Genomic DNA, 16,407 nt, shown 5'->3' on the forward strand with positions numbered 1-16,407 from the left:
CTAGCTGCTGGCTTAGTTTATTTTCGGCACCAGGAAATGGGCCAGTTCCCTCTGTTCCACACGCATCAGTCAAGATCCCAGCGGTATTATGTGACAAAGTCAAAACAGGGTTAGGGAGAGAGGGGGGGGGGAGAGTTTATTTATGACCAGACCCACACAGAGATTGTGAAGGAGGTCAGACAAGCCAAGAGGGACAGCAGGGACCCAGGACTAGTGGGAGAACTGTTCTTGAATTCTTCCTGCTTGTTGTTCTATGAGCCTGAAAGGAGATTGAGGTAAACTCAGTGCTGGTCCAGGAACAGATATCCCTGTCTGAGGTCACACTGCACAGAGGAGCTGGGGAGGACATGCTCAGAGCATCCTCTGCTCTGCCTACTGCTCATCCCCACCGCCCCCCTCCTCTTTCCCCTCTGCCGCCTGCTTCTCCTGCTCTTCCTATTGGTCACCAGCATCTTCGTTGCCATAGTTACCACACTGTCTTCATTGTCGTGGTTCTTGTTGTCATCTTCCCCCACTTGTCCCTTTTTTCTCCCACCCTGCCTCCCTTTCTCTCCTTCCAAGGCTCTCCTTTAATCAGACCCTGCAGAGACCCAAGGTCACAAGAGCCCATTGCCTTGATCCACAGTGATTGGCCTGTGGGGACTGGGGAGACAAATGAAACCCTTTTGTCATCTCACCTTAAGAAGGATTCTAGTAGCTTATGAGCAAAGAGAAAAGGAAATCTTTTAAATGAAGTATATAAAATACACCAGTGCCTAGTCTCACTTAAAATGGGTGCTTAACAGGAGTTCTTTCTTTGTTATTGTTTTGTTCTGGGTTTTGTTCTTTTCCTTTGAGACGGGGTCTTATGTAGCCCAGTTTGGCCTTAAACTTGATGCATAGGATGATCTTGAACTTCTAGTTCTCCTGCCCCCACCTCCTGAATGCCTCAGTTACAGAAATGCTCCACTATGCCCGGTCAGTGTGATACTGGGAATCAAGCCCAGGGTCCCCTGCATGCCAGGCAAGCACTCTACCAACTGAGCAACACCCTCAGCCCCAGATACTAGTTGAGCTTTCCAGCAGCCAAGGAAAAGGAAATACTCCCTGTAACCCCCCCCCAACCCCCCCCCCCCGCCCAGCAGTATTCTTATCTAGGAGAGGAACTGTGAAGAACTAAGTCCACTTCACACCCCTGTGCCATGAAACCTCAGTTTTACACCCCTGTCCCACAAAAAGCCCACTCCAAACTCTTGTCCCGTGACAAGCTCCCTTCACACACCTGTTCCATGAAATCTCACTTCACACCCCTATCCCAAAAAAGCTCACTTCACACTCCTGTCCCAAGAAAAGCCTGCTTCACGCCCCTGCCCCAACTCCTGGCACTGCAACTGGAGAGTCTTAGAAGCCTCTAGGTGCTGTCTAGCAATGCCTTGACTTGGGGAATGTTTACTTTCCAGGATTCAAGAAAGATTTTCAAATGGATGTTTTTAAGATCCTAGCTGCCATCCTGCACCTGGGCAATGTGCAGGTCACCACGGTGGGCAACGAGAGGTCTTCAGTCAGTGTAAGATTCATGTTCGCTTTGCGCTTCCTGGGTGTGAAGGTCAGTGGGGCACAGCTCATGGCTCACTGGCCACCACGGTTGAGACCAGCCATGCTTGGACCTGCTAGACAGACTGGTTTAGCAGGAACGAGGAAGAAAGCTTTCCAGGGGTTGTCTTATTCCCTTGTCACAGTACATGTGTGCCATGAGTGTGTGTGTGCATGAGTGTGTGCATGAGTGTGTGTGTGTGTGCGTGTGCGCGCGCGTATGTGCACACACGTGTGTGTTGGGGGCTCTGCTATATGTTCTTTTATTCAACAACATCTATGGAGCCTATCATGTGCCAGGGATAGCTGTAAGCTCTGTGAAACATCATCAGACCAAACAGGAAGTCCTGACCTCACAGGAGGTGGGGTCTGGAGAAAGTAGGAAGTTTACCTACCATAGGCTGAGGGTAGGCAGTGGGTCTCACTCCTCTCCACAGCTCTCCTGCTCTCCAGGGTACCAGGTGGGCTGGGGTCTACTTCTTGCCCTCCTCCAACTCAAAACTGCCCCTCCCTCCACCCGTGTCCAGGCCTTGCAGACTTTGCCGGTCCTCAGATGACTGGGATATTGGGAGAGCTGAGTATAATGTGATTGCAGCTCTGATCTTTTCCTGCCAAACTCTCATAGAGTGAACATGGTTCCCACCCAGCCACCCTGAGCACTGTTGCACCAGGGTTGCCATTGCAGCAGAATCTTAGAAAGGAAAGAATTCTAAGACTCTCTTTTTTAATTATTAAATTTTATTTTATGTGCATGAGTGCTTTGTCTATGTATATACCTGTGCACCCCTTGCATGCCTGCTGACCAGGAGGCCGGTAGAGAGTGTCAGAGCCCCTGGAACTGGAATTACAGGAGTGGTGGGCTGCTTTGTGGGCCCTGATCCTCAGATCTCCATTCCCCCCCCCCCCCGAAGAGCAGCCAGTGCTCTTAACTGCTGAGTCCTTCTCTCCACCCCAGCTAAGACTTTAGAAAAAATGGAGCCCTATAATTATTGACCCTGGCTTTGGTAAGGCATACAATTCATTTATTTCGGGAGCTTAGAATGTCAGACAAACTGAATTTCAGGTGAAGCACTCCTCTTAAAAGTCCACTGGCTGCCGCTTCTTTGTATCCCCGTCCTAGCATAGAAGCCCCTCCAACTCAATCTTTTTACTTTAGGTGTTTTCGTCCTTTCTTAGACAGAAAGGCTCTGCCAATCCCTTCCCCAGAGAGGGTGTCAGGCGGGGCCAGAAGGAAGGGCTGTGCCCGTTGTGGCAGCAGCAGGAAGGGTGAGGGGAAGAGCAAGGAGGAGGTGGGGCCGCATGGGGGGTTACATTTTTTCCCTCCACTTTCTGAGCATTTAAAGAGCAGTCACTTGTGATAGATACCTCCTGTCTTGGGAGGAAGGATGGTGCGAAGTCACATGGAACCACGCTCCCCAGCCAAGTGGCAAGAGCGGGAGGCAGTGCATGCTGGCTAAGGCAAACAGCATCCCCTACCCCTACCTCTGCAGACCAGTGTGGCATCTCTCATGTACAGACTCAAGAAGAGAAACGTCATTTTGTATATTCAGGAGACTCCTCCATCAGCTCTGATGTCAGCTGAGAAGTTAGCTCAGGCTAGGAACTCCTCCCAGGTCTGTCTGGTAACAATCCTTTCCTTAGATGGATCACCTAAGGGAATCATGGCCACATTAGTTGGCCACAGGGTTGGTGTACAATATGCTGACAGCATATGGCTGGAGAAGTCAAAGAAGTGTGGAGGAGGGGGTGCGGTTGTATGGATGGATTGGAGCAGGCCTGCTGGCTTCTACAGCCAGAGTGAAGAGACTCAAAAAGACACAGCCAGGCCTCTAGGCATCACTGCAGCAGGGAGGGTGTCACCACAGCCTCCTGCTCTACTCCAGCCTTAGTTCCAATCACAAGGCCTGAATATCTCACACAGTCTTGGACAGACTTGGCCAGATGGGGCGGTATTAACTTTGGATGCCTGATGGGGCTTGTGTTTGTTTCTTGAAGGAGGATGACAGTCACCTGAAGGTGTTCTGTGAGCTCTTGGGCCTGGAGACCAGCAAAGTGGCTCAGTGGCTGTGCAACAGAAAAATTGTGACCTCCTCGGAAACTGTGGTAAAGCCCATGACCAGGCCTCAGGCCATCAACGCCAGGGATGCGCTGGCCAAAAAGATCTACGCTCACCTGTTCGACTTCATTGTCGAGCAAATCAACCAGGCGTTGCACTTCTCAGGCAAGCAGCACACTTTTATTGGTGTTTTGGACATTTATGGGTAAGATTCTCTTCTGCCTGCCTGCCTTTCCTCGTTTAAATGTCAAACGCCCTGTTGTTTTTAAGTTGCACCCTTCCACTTGTCTTGCTTGTTTTGAAGATGATTTTATTTTTCTTTGCTGAATGGAGAGATGTTAAATATAGCTCCTGGGTCATGGTGTCCTTTCTGTAGAGTGTGCGTTGAATAAATGACAAACTGGGACTAGGGAGATTTCTTAGCCAGCAAAATGCCTGCTATATAAACATTTAAGTTTGGATCCCGTCATTCATGTAAAAAGCCAGGCAGGGCACAGGGGAGGCAGAGGATGGCCAGCATAGCTGACCTGATGGGCTCTAAGTTCAACTAAAGACCCTGTCTCAAAGCGTTAGGCTGAGAATAATAGTGAGAGATACCCAACATCGACCCCTGCCTTCCATGTGCGTACGTGTATGGCCACATACAGCAGCACACGTATACAATAAATGCTAACTAATAATGGCTGCCAAACTCCATTGTGTGACAGACAGGTCCTGTGGTAAGTGGCTTCTTGGTCTTCAAGCCACCTGGAAGCACCCCCATGTTAGGTAACAACCAAAGCTTGGAAGAATTAAGCTGTTCACAGCAGGTCCCTTGGCAGGGGGATGTGAGCCATGTCAGTCCCCTACAGGTCCCTGAGGTACTGAGCCCTGTCATACCCTCCTGTTCCCCAGGGGCAGTGCCAGTTATGGCTGCTTGGCGTCCTCCCAGTCTGCCTGGCCTGCTGTCTCCTGCCCTCACACACCTGTGTTCCTGTCCTTTCCTGAGAGATAAGGGCTTGGGTCGCCCCACCCCTTCTTTAATTGTCCCACCCCTTCTTCAAACAGCGCAAAGCTTGGGCCACTTTGGAGTTTGGTTTCATCTTTCTCTCTGCCCTGTCCTGCTTTTCTGATCCGGGGTCCAGCTCCTGTTGAAGGTGCTTGCTGAAGGCAGGGTGGAAGCTGGCATGGAGGTGATACCAGGTGGCTTTCTAGTTGTCAGAAACCCCCCTCTCCTGTCCCTGTTCCTGCCAGGCTCTTAGGACTGCACTGGCTTCTCCACAGGACACTGGGAAGATTATCCCAGCAAAGACTTGATGCTTTCCGTCAGTTAGGGGCTCTTCCCCACATGGAGGGAGGGGACTGGGCCTTCACATGGAGGGAGGGACAGTCCATCAACTTTTCACCCAGGTAGAGAGCCAGCTGTTCCAATACCTGTTCCAGATGTTGAGGGGAGATACTGAAGGGAGTGACTGTTTAATATAGATTTTAACTGATTACTCATGGCTCGCAAGAAAACCTAGCAACAGTTTGAAAATACTAATACAGGACTGGATTAGGCTAGTAAATTATTTACCTTATCTTATCCCAAGAAATAATTTGAGTAACCAGTAAAAAATTGAATAAAATTGGAAAATAATAGAATAGCCTGGCTTAAAAATCTTACATTGAGGTGGGGAGTGTTTGCTGTATCTTCCAGAACTTGCCTTTAAAAACGGTGGACTTCTTAGCTTAGGAATATATTTCTTCATTTTTTTTTAATGATTTATTTTTATAGATATGTGTATGTATGTGTGTACACGTCCATTTGTGCCTATGTGGGTGTAGTACCCATAGAGTCCAGCAGAGGGTATCCTATTCCTGGCACTGGAGTTACAGGCAACTGTGAGCCACTCAACATGGGTACTGGGAACTGAACTCTGTCCCTCTGCATGAACAGTACGCCCTGTTAACTACAGAGCCACTTGTTTATACTTTTACCTAACAAATAATTACTTGCCAGGCACTGTGTGATGGAAGGCCTTCTGGGACGTCATTTTACTAGTGAAGGAGGCAAAGAAGTCAGGGTGATTACTGTGAGAGAAATAATGTGTGCACTTGTGTGCACGCATGTGTACATGAGTGTACGTGTGTTCGTGTGTGTGTGTGTGTGTGTGTGTGTGTGTGTGTGTGAGCGCGCGCTCGTGTGAGTGTGTGCGTGAGTATTAGGATGGGAAAGGGAATTCAGATCCACAGAGTTTGAGACCACTGTAATGAAGAACTTGGGTCTTGCAGCTAAGCAGCCTATTATATGATAAAAGTGTTTACACCTTTAAAAACTTCTCAGAGTCCATTAAATTTTCTAGTTGGAAAATGATACTCTTGCGTAGCGGTTATTAAAATGGTGCATGAATTCATAGCTCCCCTCTAAGTGGCAGATCTTTGTGGCCCAGGGTGAATCACTTCCTAGCACTCTGGCCTCTGTGTTAATCTGGGTCCTAACATGTATTGTACCTTCTGAGGGAACTGAGCTCAGCTTAACCTGGACATGACAATGGCTGCTATGAAAAGTTAGCATCCTTTAACACAGATAAAACTGCAGCTGGGAGCTTTGAGGTCCAAAGTACAAAGTGAAGGAAAATTTTTATTTTTGATGTCCCAGACTATCCTGTGTTTATGTTCTCTGGACCAGGGTTGAAAATGTCTGGACCTGAGGTTAGACCTCTGGGCTAGCCTCTCCAGCACTCTAATGGCACGTTTTCAGCCACTGAGGACCTCTCCCGCAGGGCTCTCAGGACAGTTAGATGGAAAAAGTCACCAAGCCATCTTGAGCCTTAAGCCCTGGTCTTGGTGCAAACCACAGTCACAGACAGCAGCGCCTCTAGCATCTTAAGCCATAGGTCCCTGGGTTTTAAACTTCAGCTCACAGTACCTACAAAGGATCATTGTTTGACAGTGTGCCCTACTGTGGGAAACCCTGCTCCTTTTGGCCCTGACCTGGTCCCTCCCAGGTCCAAACCGGCTTCCATTTCTGGTGCGTGAATGATACAAAGAATGGTGAACAGTCACCCTGGAGCTGGAGCTGTCCGGGAACCTATGGCAGGGCAGTGACCCCATAGGACCAGAGCCACAAGGGACAAAGCCTTGGGCATGAAGAGGAGGGTGGAAGATGGGGATACAAGCTGCCTTTTGGGTACCATTGACTGTCCCCTGGGTCTCACCATGGCCTCTTGGACTCTGACCCTTCCTGAAACGATGACCTTATATTAACCCTCCACCTGAGGCAGAGTTAGAGCAAAGAGAAGTGAGGCACACAAAGGCTGGCATTTCTAAAGGCTTCCTCCTCCGGACAGGATGCTCGTCCCCACTCCCCCTCCCCCATCCACCGCCAGAGGAGTCAGTGTACACTGTAGTAAAATGTACACTGCAGCCTCCTCGTGAGAATCAGCTAATGTGAAATCCTGGACTAGGCCCACGTATAGCCACAGCTGGCAAGAGCTAAGCGAGGCTGATCCTTAAGACAATCCTGTTTGTCACAGGCCCCAAGGGGCTCACTGCTGTGCAGTAACCAGCCAGTCCCCCATCTTTGTATTGTGTCTGACTGCTCCAGGCTCTTGAGTTTACAAGTCAGTCGCCTGGGTAACCCTAGAGACAGCTATTAAAGCCTAAAGGACAGACAGGGATGTGTGTGGCTTCCTGCTGGGCTGAAGAACTCTGAAAGCCAGCCTGGGGAAAGGCAGAGTCGTCAGAGAGAGAGGAGAGTGTTCTCCTATTGAAAGCTCAAGCGCTACTGCCAATCAGGCTCAGTGCTATGCCCTGAGAAATGGAGCCAACCCCTCAGCCATTTTCTGTCCTGTAGAGGGAGGACAGTAATGCTGACACCAGTGTTACATGGATTAATCATTGTGCCGCTTGCTTGCGACAGGTCTACTGTAATGCCTGGTTTGGGGAGGGAATCATGTACAGTCAGATTCGATGCAGGAGACAACCAGTGGGGAAAAGGGTAGTCTGTCAACTGACTGCCAGCTTAGAAGGAACCAGCAAGCAGCTTTGAAGTAGTTTAAACTTGCCGAAAACATAGCAAACCTCTTAAGCTATGGAATCGTTAAACACACACACACACACACACACACACACACACACACACACACACACACACGTATGCATTAGTTACAATGAGCATTAGGTCCTGGGCTTGCTTTCATTTTAATTTGTTCAACTGTGTTTCAGTTTTGAGACCTTTGATGTAAACAGCTTTGAACAGTTCTGCATCAATTACGCTAATGAAAAACTACAGCAGCAGTTTAACCTGGTAGGTGACTTTTTGTCTTCCTGGGGCCGATGCTCAGCCCTCTGCGTGCACGACTTGGGCATGAGCCTTTTCTGGTTCCTCATTCAGGAATCCAAGCATGCCTGGGTTAATAGATAAAAAAAATGTTCCTGATAGCTAGAGCTATACATTGAGTTGCTATGCCGCTCTGTGGCTATATCTTGAAACTGCACCGCCATCTTTGACTTCCGTTTTGGAACAACTTGTGACACTTTCCTCCCCATCTATCACCTGTTTCCTTCATCCTCCAGGAGGAGCCTCCTTGAAGCCCTGAATTCTAGTATAGGTTTTGCACACTGCCTACATAGCCAACAACCTCTGTGACTGCCCTGCCCTGGTTGGGCTGATCCAGGCTGTGGAGGCTGCTTTTGTCCCCAGAGAGAGAGCAGCAGTGGCCCACAGCCACTGGGACTCAGGCAGCTGTGTTGGTGGTGACACTTTTTTGGTCCAGGCCTGACCTAGTGGAAATGGAGAATCCACTCAGGATGGTGTCGGGGTGACAGCCAGACCCACTGGAGACCTCTTAGTGGCTTTGACCTGGGGAGGGGGATGGGCAGTGTTCCAGGGTCTTCCTGATCACAGAGCGGACCTTCATCTGCACCTTCCAGGCTTGTATCAAGCCCTTCATGTCTCTCTTTGACGTTGTCTAATGTCCACCTTATCTCTGGGCTCCCCAGCACGTCTTTAAACTTGAGCAAGAGGAATACATGAAAGAGGACATCCCCTGGACTCTGATAGACTTCTATGACAACCAGCCTGTTATTGACCTGATCGAGGCAAAAATGGGCATTTTGGAGTTGCTGGATGAAGAATGCTTGGTAACTGTCAGAATAACTGGCTTCTTTTTCAGCGTCTGAGTAGCTACAGATGCACACACCGCCAATCGGTCCTTTTGGAGTTGTATATGAAAAACCAGATGTCTTACTCATTTGGTTGGATATTAAATCTGAGACACTCATGTGGACCCTGAACCCTGGGGGCATGACACTCCTGCGAATGGTGGAGGGGGACGTTTATTACATGTGAATGAATAAAAGACATAGGGAAAAAGGTAATCTGGAGGCTCCTGGGTATGGAGAGGGGAGAATTTATTATAGATATGCGGGAGAGCACAGCCAGAGGCAAGCACATCTGGGAGAGTCCAGAGTGGACCTGACCCAGAGCTGGGCCGTGTAAGGAGCGGGGTAGGGGAAGAGAGAGGGGCGAGCAGGGGAACCAGGTACTGCAAGCCAGGAGGCCCCAAAGGTACAAAGAGAGCAGGTAACCAAAATGGTTAGATTATATAGATAAGGGCAACCCATCCTCCTAGGGTAGGGGGCAGGGTCGGCCATCCAGGAGGGCCCTGGAACAGGTAGGGACTGAGGGATGCAGAGTGAACCTAGCAGCCAGGTCTTCTTTGCTATGTTAAATAGGCACCCCAGCCGTTTGTCTGGGATTTGAAATGTTAACAGAAGATATAAGGGAAAGAACAACCAGAGGCATCCAGAAGGGTCCAGACTGAACTGGGACATGAGAGGAGAGATGGGGCAAGAGAGGAAAAGAAGTAGGGGCAGAGAGGAGTCAAGAACTGAGAGACCAAAAGGCCATGTAGCCAAAAGGGCTGGATTATATGGAAAGAACAGCTGGGGGAAGGCAGTGAAACTCCGGAGATGGAGAGATGGAGAGTATGGGGCGGGTATGCCAGCCAGGATGACCCTGCAACAGGTACTAGTGAGCAGGGACTGGGGGCAACTGATGGCTTGGAAATGCCAAACAGGCACCTCAGTTAGCCATTTGTCCTGGTACCATGCACAACCCCCAGGGTGACGTAATCTTCAAGGCCAGCATGCAGACAGATGTATAGGGCATGCAGTGAATGGCTCCACCCTGTTTAGTGTGAGTCAGCCAGAGGGGGAGGGAGTGTCAACACCATGTGATTCCAGAGAACCTCTAGGAGTTTGGCTAACTTGTACCCTTTGGGAGGAGTGTCACTTAAAGGTGGGTCAACCCAGCACCATGCCCCAAGAACAAATAATCCCCTGGAGAGTATGAATGGGCTTGCAACAGTAGCTTGGAGACACTTGAGCAGTCACCCCTCCCCCTCAGCACCCAAAGATTTATTTGCTTAAAAATAATGATACAATATGTCAGGTCCAAAGGAAACCAAACAGTTAATGGTGTCGCCTGTTAGCATACCAAAATGCATACAGTCCTCCAAGTTCATTCAGTCCCTGTGGGCTCCTCTCAGCTCTCCTCACTCCCCACCCCCCACCCTCTCACTCCCACCCCCACCCCCCTATCCAAACCGCCTCCAGCTCAAGGGCTTCCCTTCCCCAGCTTCTCAATCCATTTCAGCTCTTGACTCCCTCTCTCTTGCCCTCTCTTGCCCCTCTCTTTTGGTCCTCTCTTCTCTTCCTTTCTCTTTCTCCTCCCTCCCTCTCCCTCTCCCTCTCCCTCTCCCTCTCCCTCTCCCTCTCCCTCTCCCTCTCCCTCTCCCTCTCCCTCTCCCTCTCCCTCTCCCTCTCTCTCTCCCTCTCCCTCTCCCTCTCCCTCTCCCTCTCCCTCTCCCTCTCCCTCTCCCTCTCCCTCTCTCTTTTCTCGGCCTGCTTCACTCTGCTGGCCATATTCTACTACTTTCTGTCTCTGCTGTGACTCTTCTAGATGCCTCTGGCTCCGCTCTTACCTCATATCTACAATAAAAACCTTCCCCTCAACCACACCTTGGAGCACATCACGTCCTCATTTTTATACACAATAAAACTGCCAATTCTCTTTGGGTCCTTCCTGGAATTCTCGGTTCCATGGTTCTTCCTGATCACCTTTTCCAGCACCACCTATGCACCAACTCTTGCAGGCATCAAGCCAGTGTTCTAGAATGTTCTAGAGGCAGGAGTATTGAGGTTAAGGTAGACTTCACATCTTTGTAAGTCCTGTAGGTGACCTGGAAGTCACTGAGCCACAGTGGAGTATGGGACTCACTCTGTTTGGGTTGAGTTTAACTAGTGGTGTTTAAATGCCAGCATTAGAAACAGGTTTTTCAAGGAGCTTAGCTGGAGGAAGTATGACCTTGGTTATGGGAGGCAGAAAAACCAAATAAAATCTATTTTCCCTGAGATGGGGGTAGGGAAGACACAAACCTGGTGTTGTCCTTCCTGTTCTGCTGGGAATGGAGTCAGGCTCCCATCCCATTCCTCTTTCCTTGAACTTTGAAGCTCCTGTGAGAAGAAGAATAAAATACTGCCTATTCTAGTTTATGCAAGTCTTCAATCCCAAGCATTGACAATGGTATAGCCATTTAACTACTGTGATAAATACTTCATATATTTGTTCATAATAAAAAAATAACTATGTATAAAGATTAATAAAGCCAAAGATACATGAATGTTTAGAATTGCTTAGAGCAGTGGTTCTCAACCTGTGGGGTGTGAGCCTTTGGGGGGAGTTGAACAACCCTTTCACAAGAGTTGCCTAAAGCCATTGGAAAACACAAATGTTTACACTACAATTCATAACAAAAGAACAATTACAGTTTTAAAGTAGCAACAAAAGTAATTTTATGATCAGCGGCTACCACAACATGAATAACTGTATTAAAGGGTCAAAACATTAGGAAGGTTGAGAAACAACCTGGAGGAAGGCCTAGAGGAAGAAGGTCCTCTGACTTGCAGTGGCCCCCTGAGGCAGCAGATGACCTTGGTGCCCCCAAATCAGCTTCCTCCCTCCCTCTGGACATCTTTCATCTCGTTCCCATACTTGAGATTTCCCTTGCTTTCTCTTCCAGTTGCCTCATGGCACCGATGAAAACTGGCTTCAAAAGCTGTATAACAATTTTGTCAACAAGAACTCGTTATTCGAGAAGCCTAGAATGTCAAACTCATCCTTCATCATCCAACATTTTGCTGACAAGGTACAGTGACGTCTTGACCACTGTGCCACACCCAGGTCAGAACTCTTCTGGTGTGGTTGGATTCAAGTCCCACTGAGGGGAGCTGGGAAGACAACTGGTCAGTAAGGTGTTTGGCTTACAAGCATGAGGACCTGCGTTCAGTCTCTCTTCAGACAAACCAGGCATGGTGACACACATCTGTAATCCATTAGGGGAAGATGTTTTACTGCAGGTAAAAGAGGGAAAAAGTCCAGAAGCATCTGGAAGAGTCCAGAGCAGAGAAGGAAGCAGACTGGGCATGCCCAGGACTAACACTGAGAGAAGGGAGAACAGCAGGAGGGACTAGTGGATAGACAGCAAGAAAATAGCACATGCGGGGGGGGGGGGGGGATGCACGACTAGTGAGATAGCAAGATAGAAGAGAAGAACTAAAAGAGCAGGACTAGAAGAGAAGAGCAGGTTATAAACCAAGTATCTGGGAGATACTTCCTGGAGGGATATGTCCTAGAAGTATCTCCTGTGAACTGGAGCAGGCCTGTGGGTTTGTGTCGGAAGCTCCAACACCACAGAACAGGTAAACTGAGGCAATTGATCGCTCAGCAGACTTTTCTCTGAGGGAACAAAACTTGACTCCCAATTTCCTGAGCAATGCTGGCTTATATCTAAACACCAGAGATCTTTCTGTAGTCCAGATTGAGTTCATTTCTGGTAGAATTCGTGCTTAGTGCATCTAAAGCCCTGGGAGTGATCCCATATCCTACAAAGAAAAGAAGGGGAGAGAAGAAACAGGCTTGTACCTGATGCTTGTGCTCTGGCCTCTGGGGTAACGGGCCTCTCTCTCTCTCTGCGCAGGTGGAGTACCAATGTGAAGGGTTCCTGGAGAAGAACAGAGACACTGTCTATGACATGCTGGTGGAGATCCTCAGAGCAAGCAAGGTCAGCAGGGTCCCCAGGGAGGGGTACAGGCTGCTGCTCATTGTGTAGCTCACACAAGGAAGGGTAGAGTTGGAGAGAGGGGAGCTACTGAGTAACAGCAGCACCTCCAAGTGGTGTTTTCATTTCCTTCTTTTTCCCAGTTGAATAAAATTCCAGTATATCCATGCACTACATTTTATTTGTTTTAGAACTGAGGGTAAAGTCCGTGTTAGCATCTGAAAACACTGTTCAGTTGTACACACGCAGCTGACAGAAAGGGGACAGCTAACGCAGCCAGCCGGCCAGGAAAGCGCAGTTCACAGTTGGCTCCTTCGCTGACTCACAGGAGTATGGGACTAGCTGTGGGTCAGTCCCTCACTTCTGGGGACACAGCAGTGACCACACCTGATGAACAAGTCTTCCCAGGGGCACCCAAATTTTAGTGACAGGCATGTCTCTTTGCACATACACAAGCAGTGTGAGAGTCTCACGACACTCAAAGAAATCCAAAATGAAGGAGCTGGGGCGATGTCAGTGAGTGAAATGGCTGCCTCACAAGCAAGAGGACTTAGGTTTGATCTTCAGCACCCATGTCAAACAAAACACAAAACAAAACAACAACAACAACAACAATTTTGTTAAATCTCACTTGCCTGTAGCCCTGGCACTGAGGAGGCAGAGACAGGCAGAGATCTGGGGCTTGCTGGCCAGCTGGAGTAGCCAAGTTGCTAAGTTCCAGAGGTTTAATGAGAGATCCCATCTCAAAATATAAGGCAATGAATGACTGAAGACACACCCAGTGTCAATACACACACACACACCAACACACACATACAAGAAAGGAAGAAAGAAAGGAAGAAAGAAAGAAAGAAAGAAAGAAAGAAAGAAAGAAAGAAAGAAAGAAAGAAAGAAAAAGAAAGGAGGGAGGGAGGGAGGCAGGCAGGCAGGCAGGCAGGCAGGCAGGCAGGCAGGAAGGAAGGAAGGAAATGAAACCAAGGATAAAGAGTGTGGCTTTGGACATCAGGTTCTAGACTCCACTGCATGGTGTGATGAACGTTATCTCTAAATGAATGCCTTGTAGCCGTTTTCTTTCCCACTTCAAACCTTTCCTAGTAAAAACTTTGAGAAGAAGGTACTTCATAGCTAGGCCTTCATTTTATAATCATTTGGTCTACATTTATTTCCCTCTCAGAAGATCCAGTCTCCTACTTAAAGTGCTCACATCCTTTGACAGTTCCCTAAAGGAGCCCAGGCAATAGCCCTGATGAGTATGAACAAATGCAGCGCTCAGTAAGGCGGCTCGCAGGGGAGCATCCCTGTTGAAACTTGGTGAATTAGTTGACTTCCTTGGCTGGTTACTTAGCCCCAAGCTTACCCCAGGGTCCTGCCTGGAAGATGTCTTACAGACTGAGTCTGTCTCCTGCGCCGCCAACAGTTGGGAACTCCAGACTCAGTCACTGCCTGAGGGCACAGGGCCCTGCTTTGAGGCCGTTAGCCACTTTAAAAGAATGAAGAGTAACAGAAGACAGACACTTGACACAACTGATGCACAGCAGAGTATAGATGCCTCAGAAGAGGAGCAAATAAAAGTGGGAGAACAGAGGCAGGACCAAGGCCAGCCTGGGCTTTACATTCATAACAAGGTGTAGGTCAGCCAGGGCTATACAGTGACACCCTGCCTCAAAACCCAAAGGGGTCTGAGAAGCTAGCTCTGTCAGTAAGTGCTTGCCATACAATAATGAGAGTTTGAATCTGAGACCCAGAACCCTTATGCAAAAGCCAGGCACAGTGGTACACACACACAACCATAGCAATTTGGGGGAGACAGAAACAGGGATTTTACTGGTTCCTGTATCCTGATTTGGGTAAGTTCCAACTCCCTGTGAGAGGCCCTTGTCTCAAAAATAAGGTAGACAGTGTTCTTGAGGTGCAACACCTACGACCATCTTTTGGCTTCCCTACGCATGTTTTGCATGTATACAAGCATGCAACACACACATGAACACACACACACACTATACATAAAATCATCCGCATATACACATAGATATGGGGATATGGGTTCAACACTGTAAGCAGGGTGTGGCCAGAAGACACTCTAATGGGCCTTGATTTATAAGTAGGGCTTGGATCTGCAGAGAGAGGTTGCTGGACTCTGAAGCTGAGCCAAAGGGCCCAGTAGGGACAGAAGATGTCTTCTCTTCTGCCAGATGGAGCAGTGCATGCACACAGACACTTGCACAGCTGTCCTCTCTCTTCCAGTCCCAGGAAGCCATGGGCATCACCATCCAGGAGGCCCTCCCTATACAATGGTGTTCTGGCTGTAGAGGTGGCTGGGGCCATCACCTGAACCCTCTCATTGAGATAGCCGTCATGACTGTGTATTTGGTCTGTGCTGGTGGGGATACTAAAACCCACCCTGTTCCCTTCCAGTTTCATCTCTGTGCCGCCTTTTTTCAAGAAAGCCCTGTTCCGTCTTCTCCCTTTGGGGCGATGATCACAGTTAAATCTGCAAAGCAGGTCATCAAGCCGAACACCAAGCACTTCCGGACCACTGTTGGGAACAAGGTACACAGGAGGGAGGTGGGAGGTGGGAGGTGGGAGGTGGGAGGTGGTCACCAGTAAGGCCAGGTTCCGGGGAGCCAGACTGTGGGACCCACAGCCCAGGCCTGGCTTCAGACAACAGGCCTCTTCCAAACCATCTGTTAAACTCCTAACTTCAGTTTAGCACATCCCAGTGCCCCCTCCCTACCCATGAATAGTCATATGGTATATTAGTTTTCTGCTGCCGGGGAACCTTGGTCAGGTAGGGTGCATCTGTAACCCACAGTCATAGTCTGCCCTGACAGATGCTTGTGTGAAGTTACCTCTTCTTTTGAAAGAATGTTTAAAACTTTTCTTCATGTGTATAGGTGTGTGTGTATGTGTCAGGGTGGAGTGTACACAGGTACTCAGAGGCCAGCAAAGGGTGTTGGATCCCTTGGAGTTAGAGTTTCAGGCATCTGCGAACCACCCAGTGTGGGTGCTAGGACCAAGACTGAGGTCCTTCAGTAGAGCCCTGAGGGCTCTTAACGACTGAGCCATCTCTCCAGCCCCAGAGCTACCTCTTCTCATCTTTATTTGTCTTGCAATAAGCAATGTTGTTACACAGTAACCTCTGACCTCTGGCCCTGCTTCCTAGTTCCGCAGCTCTCTGTACTTGCTCATGGAAACCCTCAATGCCACCACACCCCACTACGTCCGTTGCATCAAGCCAAATGATGAGAAAATGCCCTTTGAGTAAGTATTCCTGTCATAGAAAGTGACATCCTACCGTGACCAAAGGCAACTTAAGGAAGAAAGTTCTGGGCTAATGGTTCCAGAGGGAGACTCTAATGGTGGAGGAGGTGGCGAGGCAGCAGGCAACCAGAGGAAGAAGCTAAGATCTCGAATCTCTGAATCTCCGTTCACATGCAGGAAGCAGAGAGAGCTAATTGGAAATGGGCCAAGGCTACAGACTCTCAAAGCTCTCCCCTGGTCCCTCCCCAACACACACACAGAGAGACACACACTGTGTGCTTCCTCCAGCAAGACTCCAACTTCTAAAGGTTCCATAACCTTCCCAAACAGGTTACAATTGGGGACTAAGTCGAGTCTGGCAGTGGTGGTGCACGCCTTTAATCCTAGTGCTTGAAAGGCAGAGGCAAGAGGATCTCTGAGTTTGAGATGCCT

The 16,407-nt window shown here is 49.0% G+C and overlaps 1 protein-coding gene across 10 annotated transcripts in view; it reads left to right on the plus strand.

Annotated features, from left to right (window-relative positions):
• Positions 1–16,407, plus strand: part of Myo5c (myosin VC) — a 75,517-nt gene that overhangs the window by 22,423 nt on the left and 36,687 nt on the right. For all 10 annotated transcript variants that reach the window (XR_001778835.2, XR_379407.4, XR_001778836.2 and 7 more), the window contains exons 9-16: positions 1,440–1,546; positions 3,568–3,833; positions 7,817–7,898; positions 8,594–8,734; positions 11,677–11,802; positions 12,634–12,717; positions 15,130–15,264; positions 15,878–15,975. Coding sequence is in view for 7 of the 10 variants with exons in the window: in XM_006510940.4 (XP_006511003.1) it covers positions 1,440–1,546; positions 3,568–3,833; positions 7,817–7,898; positions 8,594–8,734; positions 11,677–11,802; positions 12,634–12,717; positions 15,130–15,264; positions 15,878–15,975 (1,039 nt within the window). In the remaining 3 variants the exon portion in view is untranslated. The remainder of the gene's footprint in view (positions 1–1,439; positions 1,547–3,567; positions 3,834–7,816; positions 7,899–8,593; positions 8,735–11,676; positions 11,803–12,633; positions 12,718–15,129; positions 15,265–15,877; positions 15,976–16,407) is intronic.

Source organism: Mus musculus, chromosome 9 (assembly GCF_000001635.26).
Source record: "Mus musculus strain C57BL/6J chromosome 9, GRCm38.p6 C57BL/6J".
NCBI lineage: Eukaryota > Metazoa > Chordata > Mammalia > Rodentia > Muridae > Mus > Mus musculus.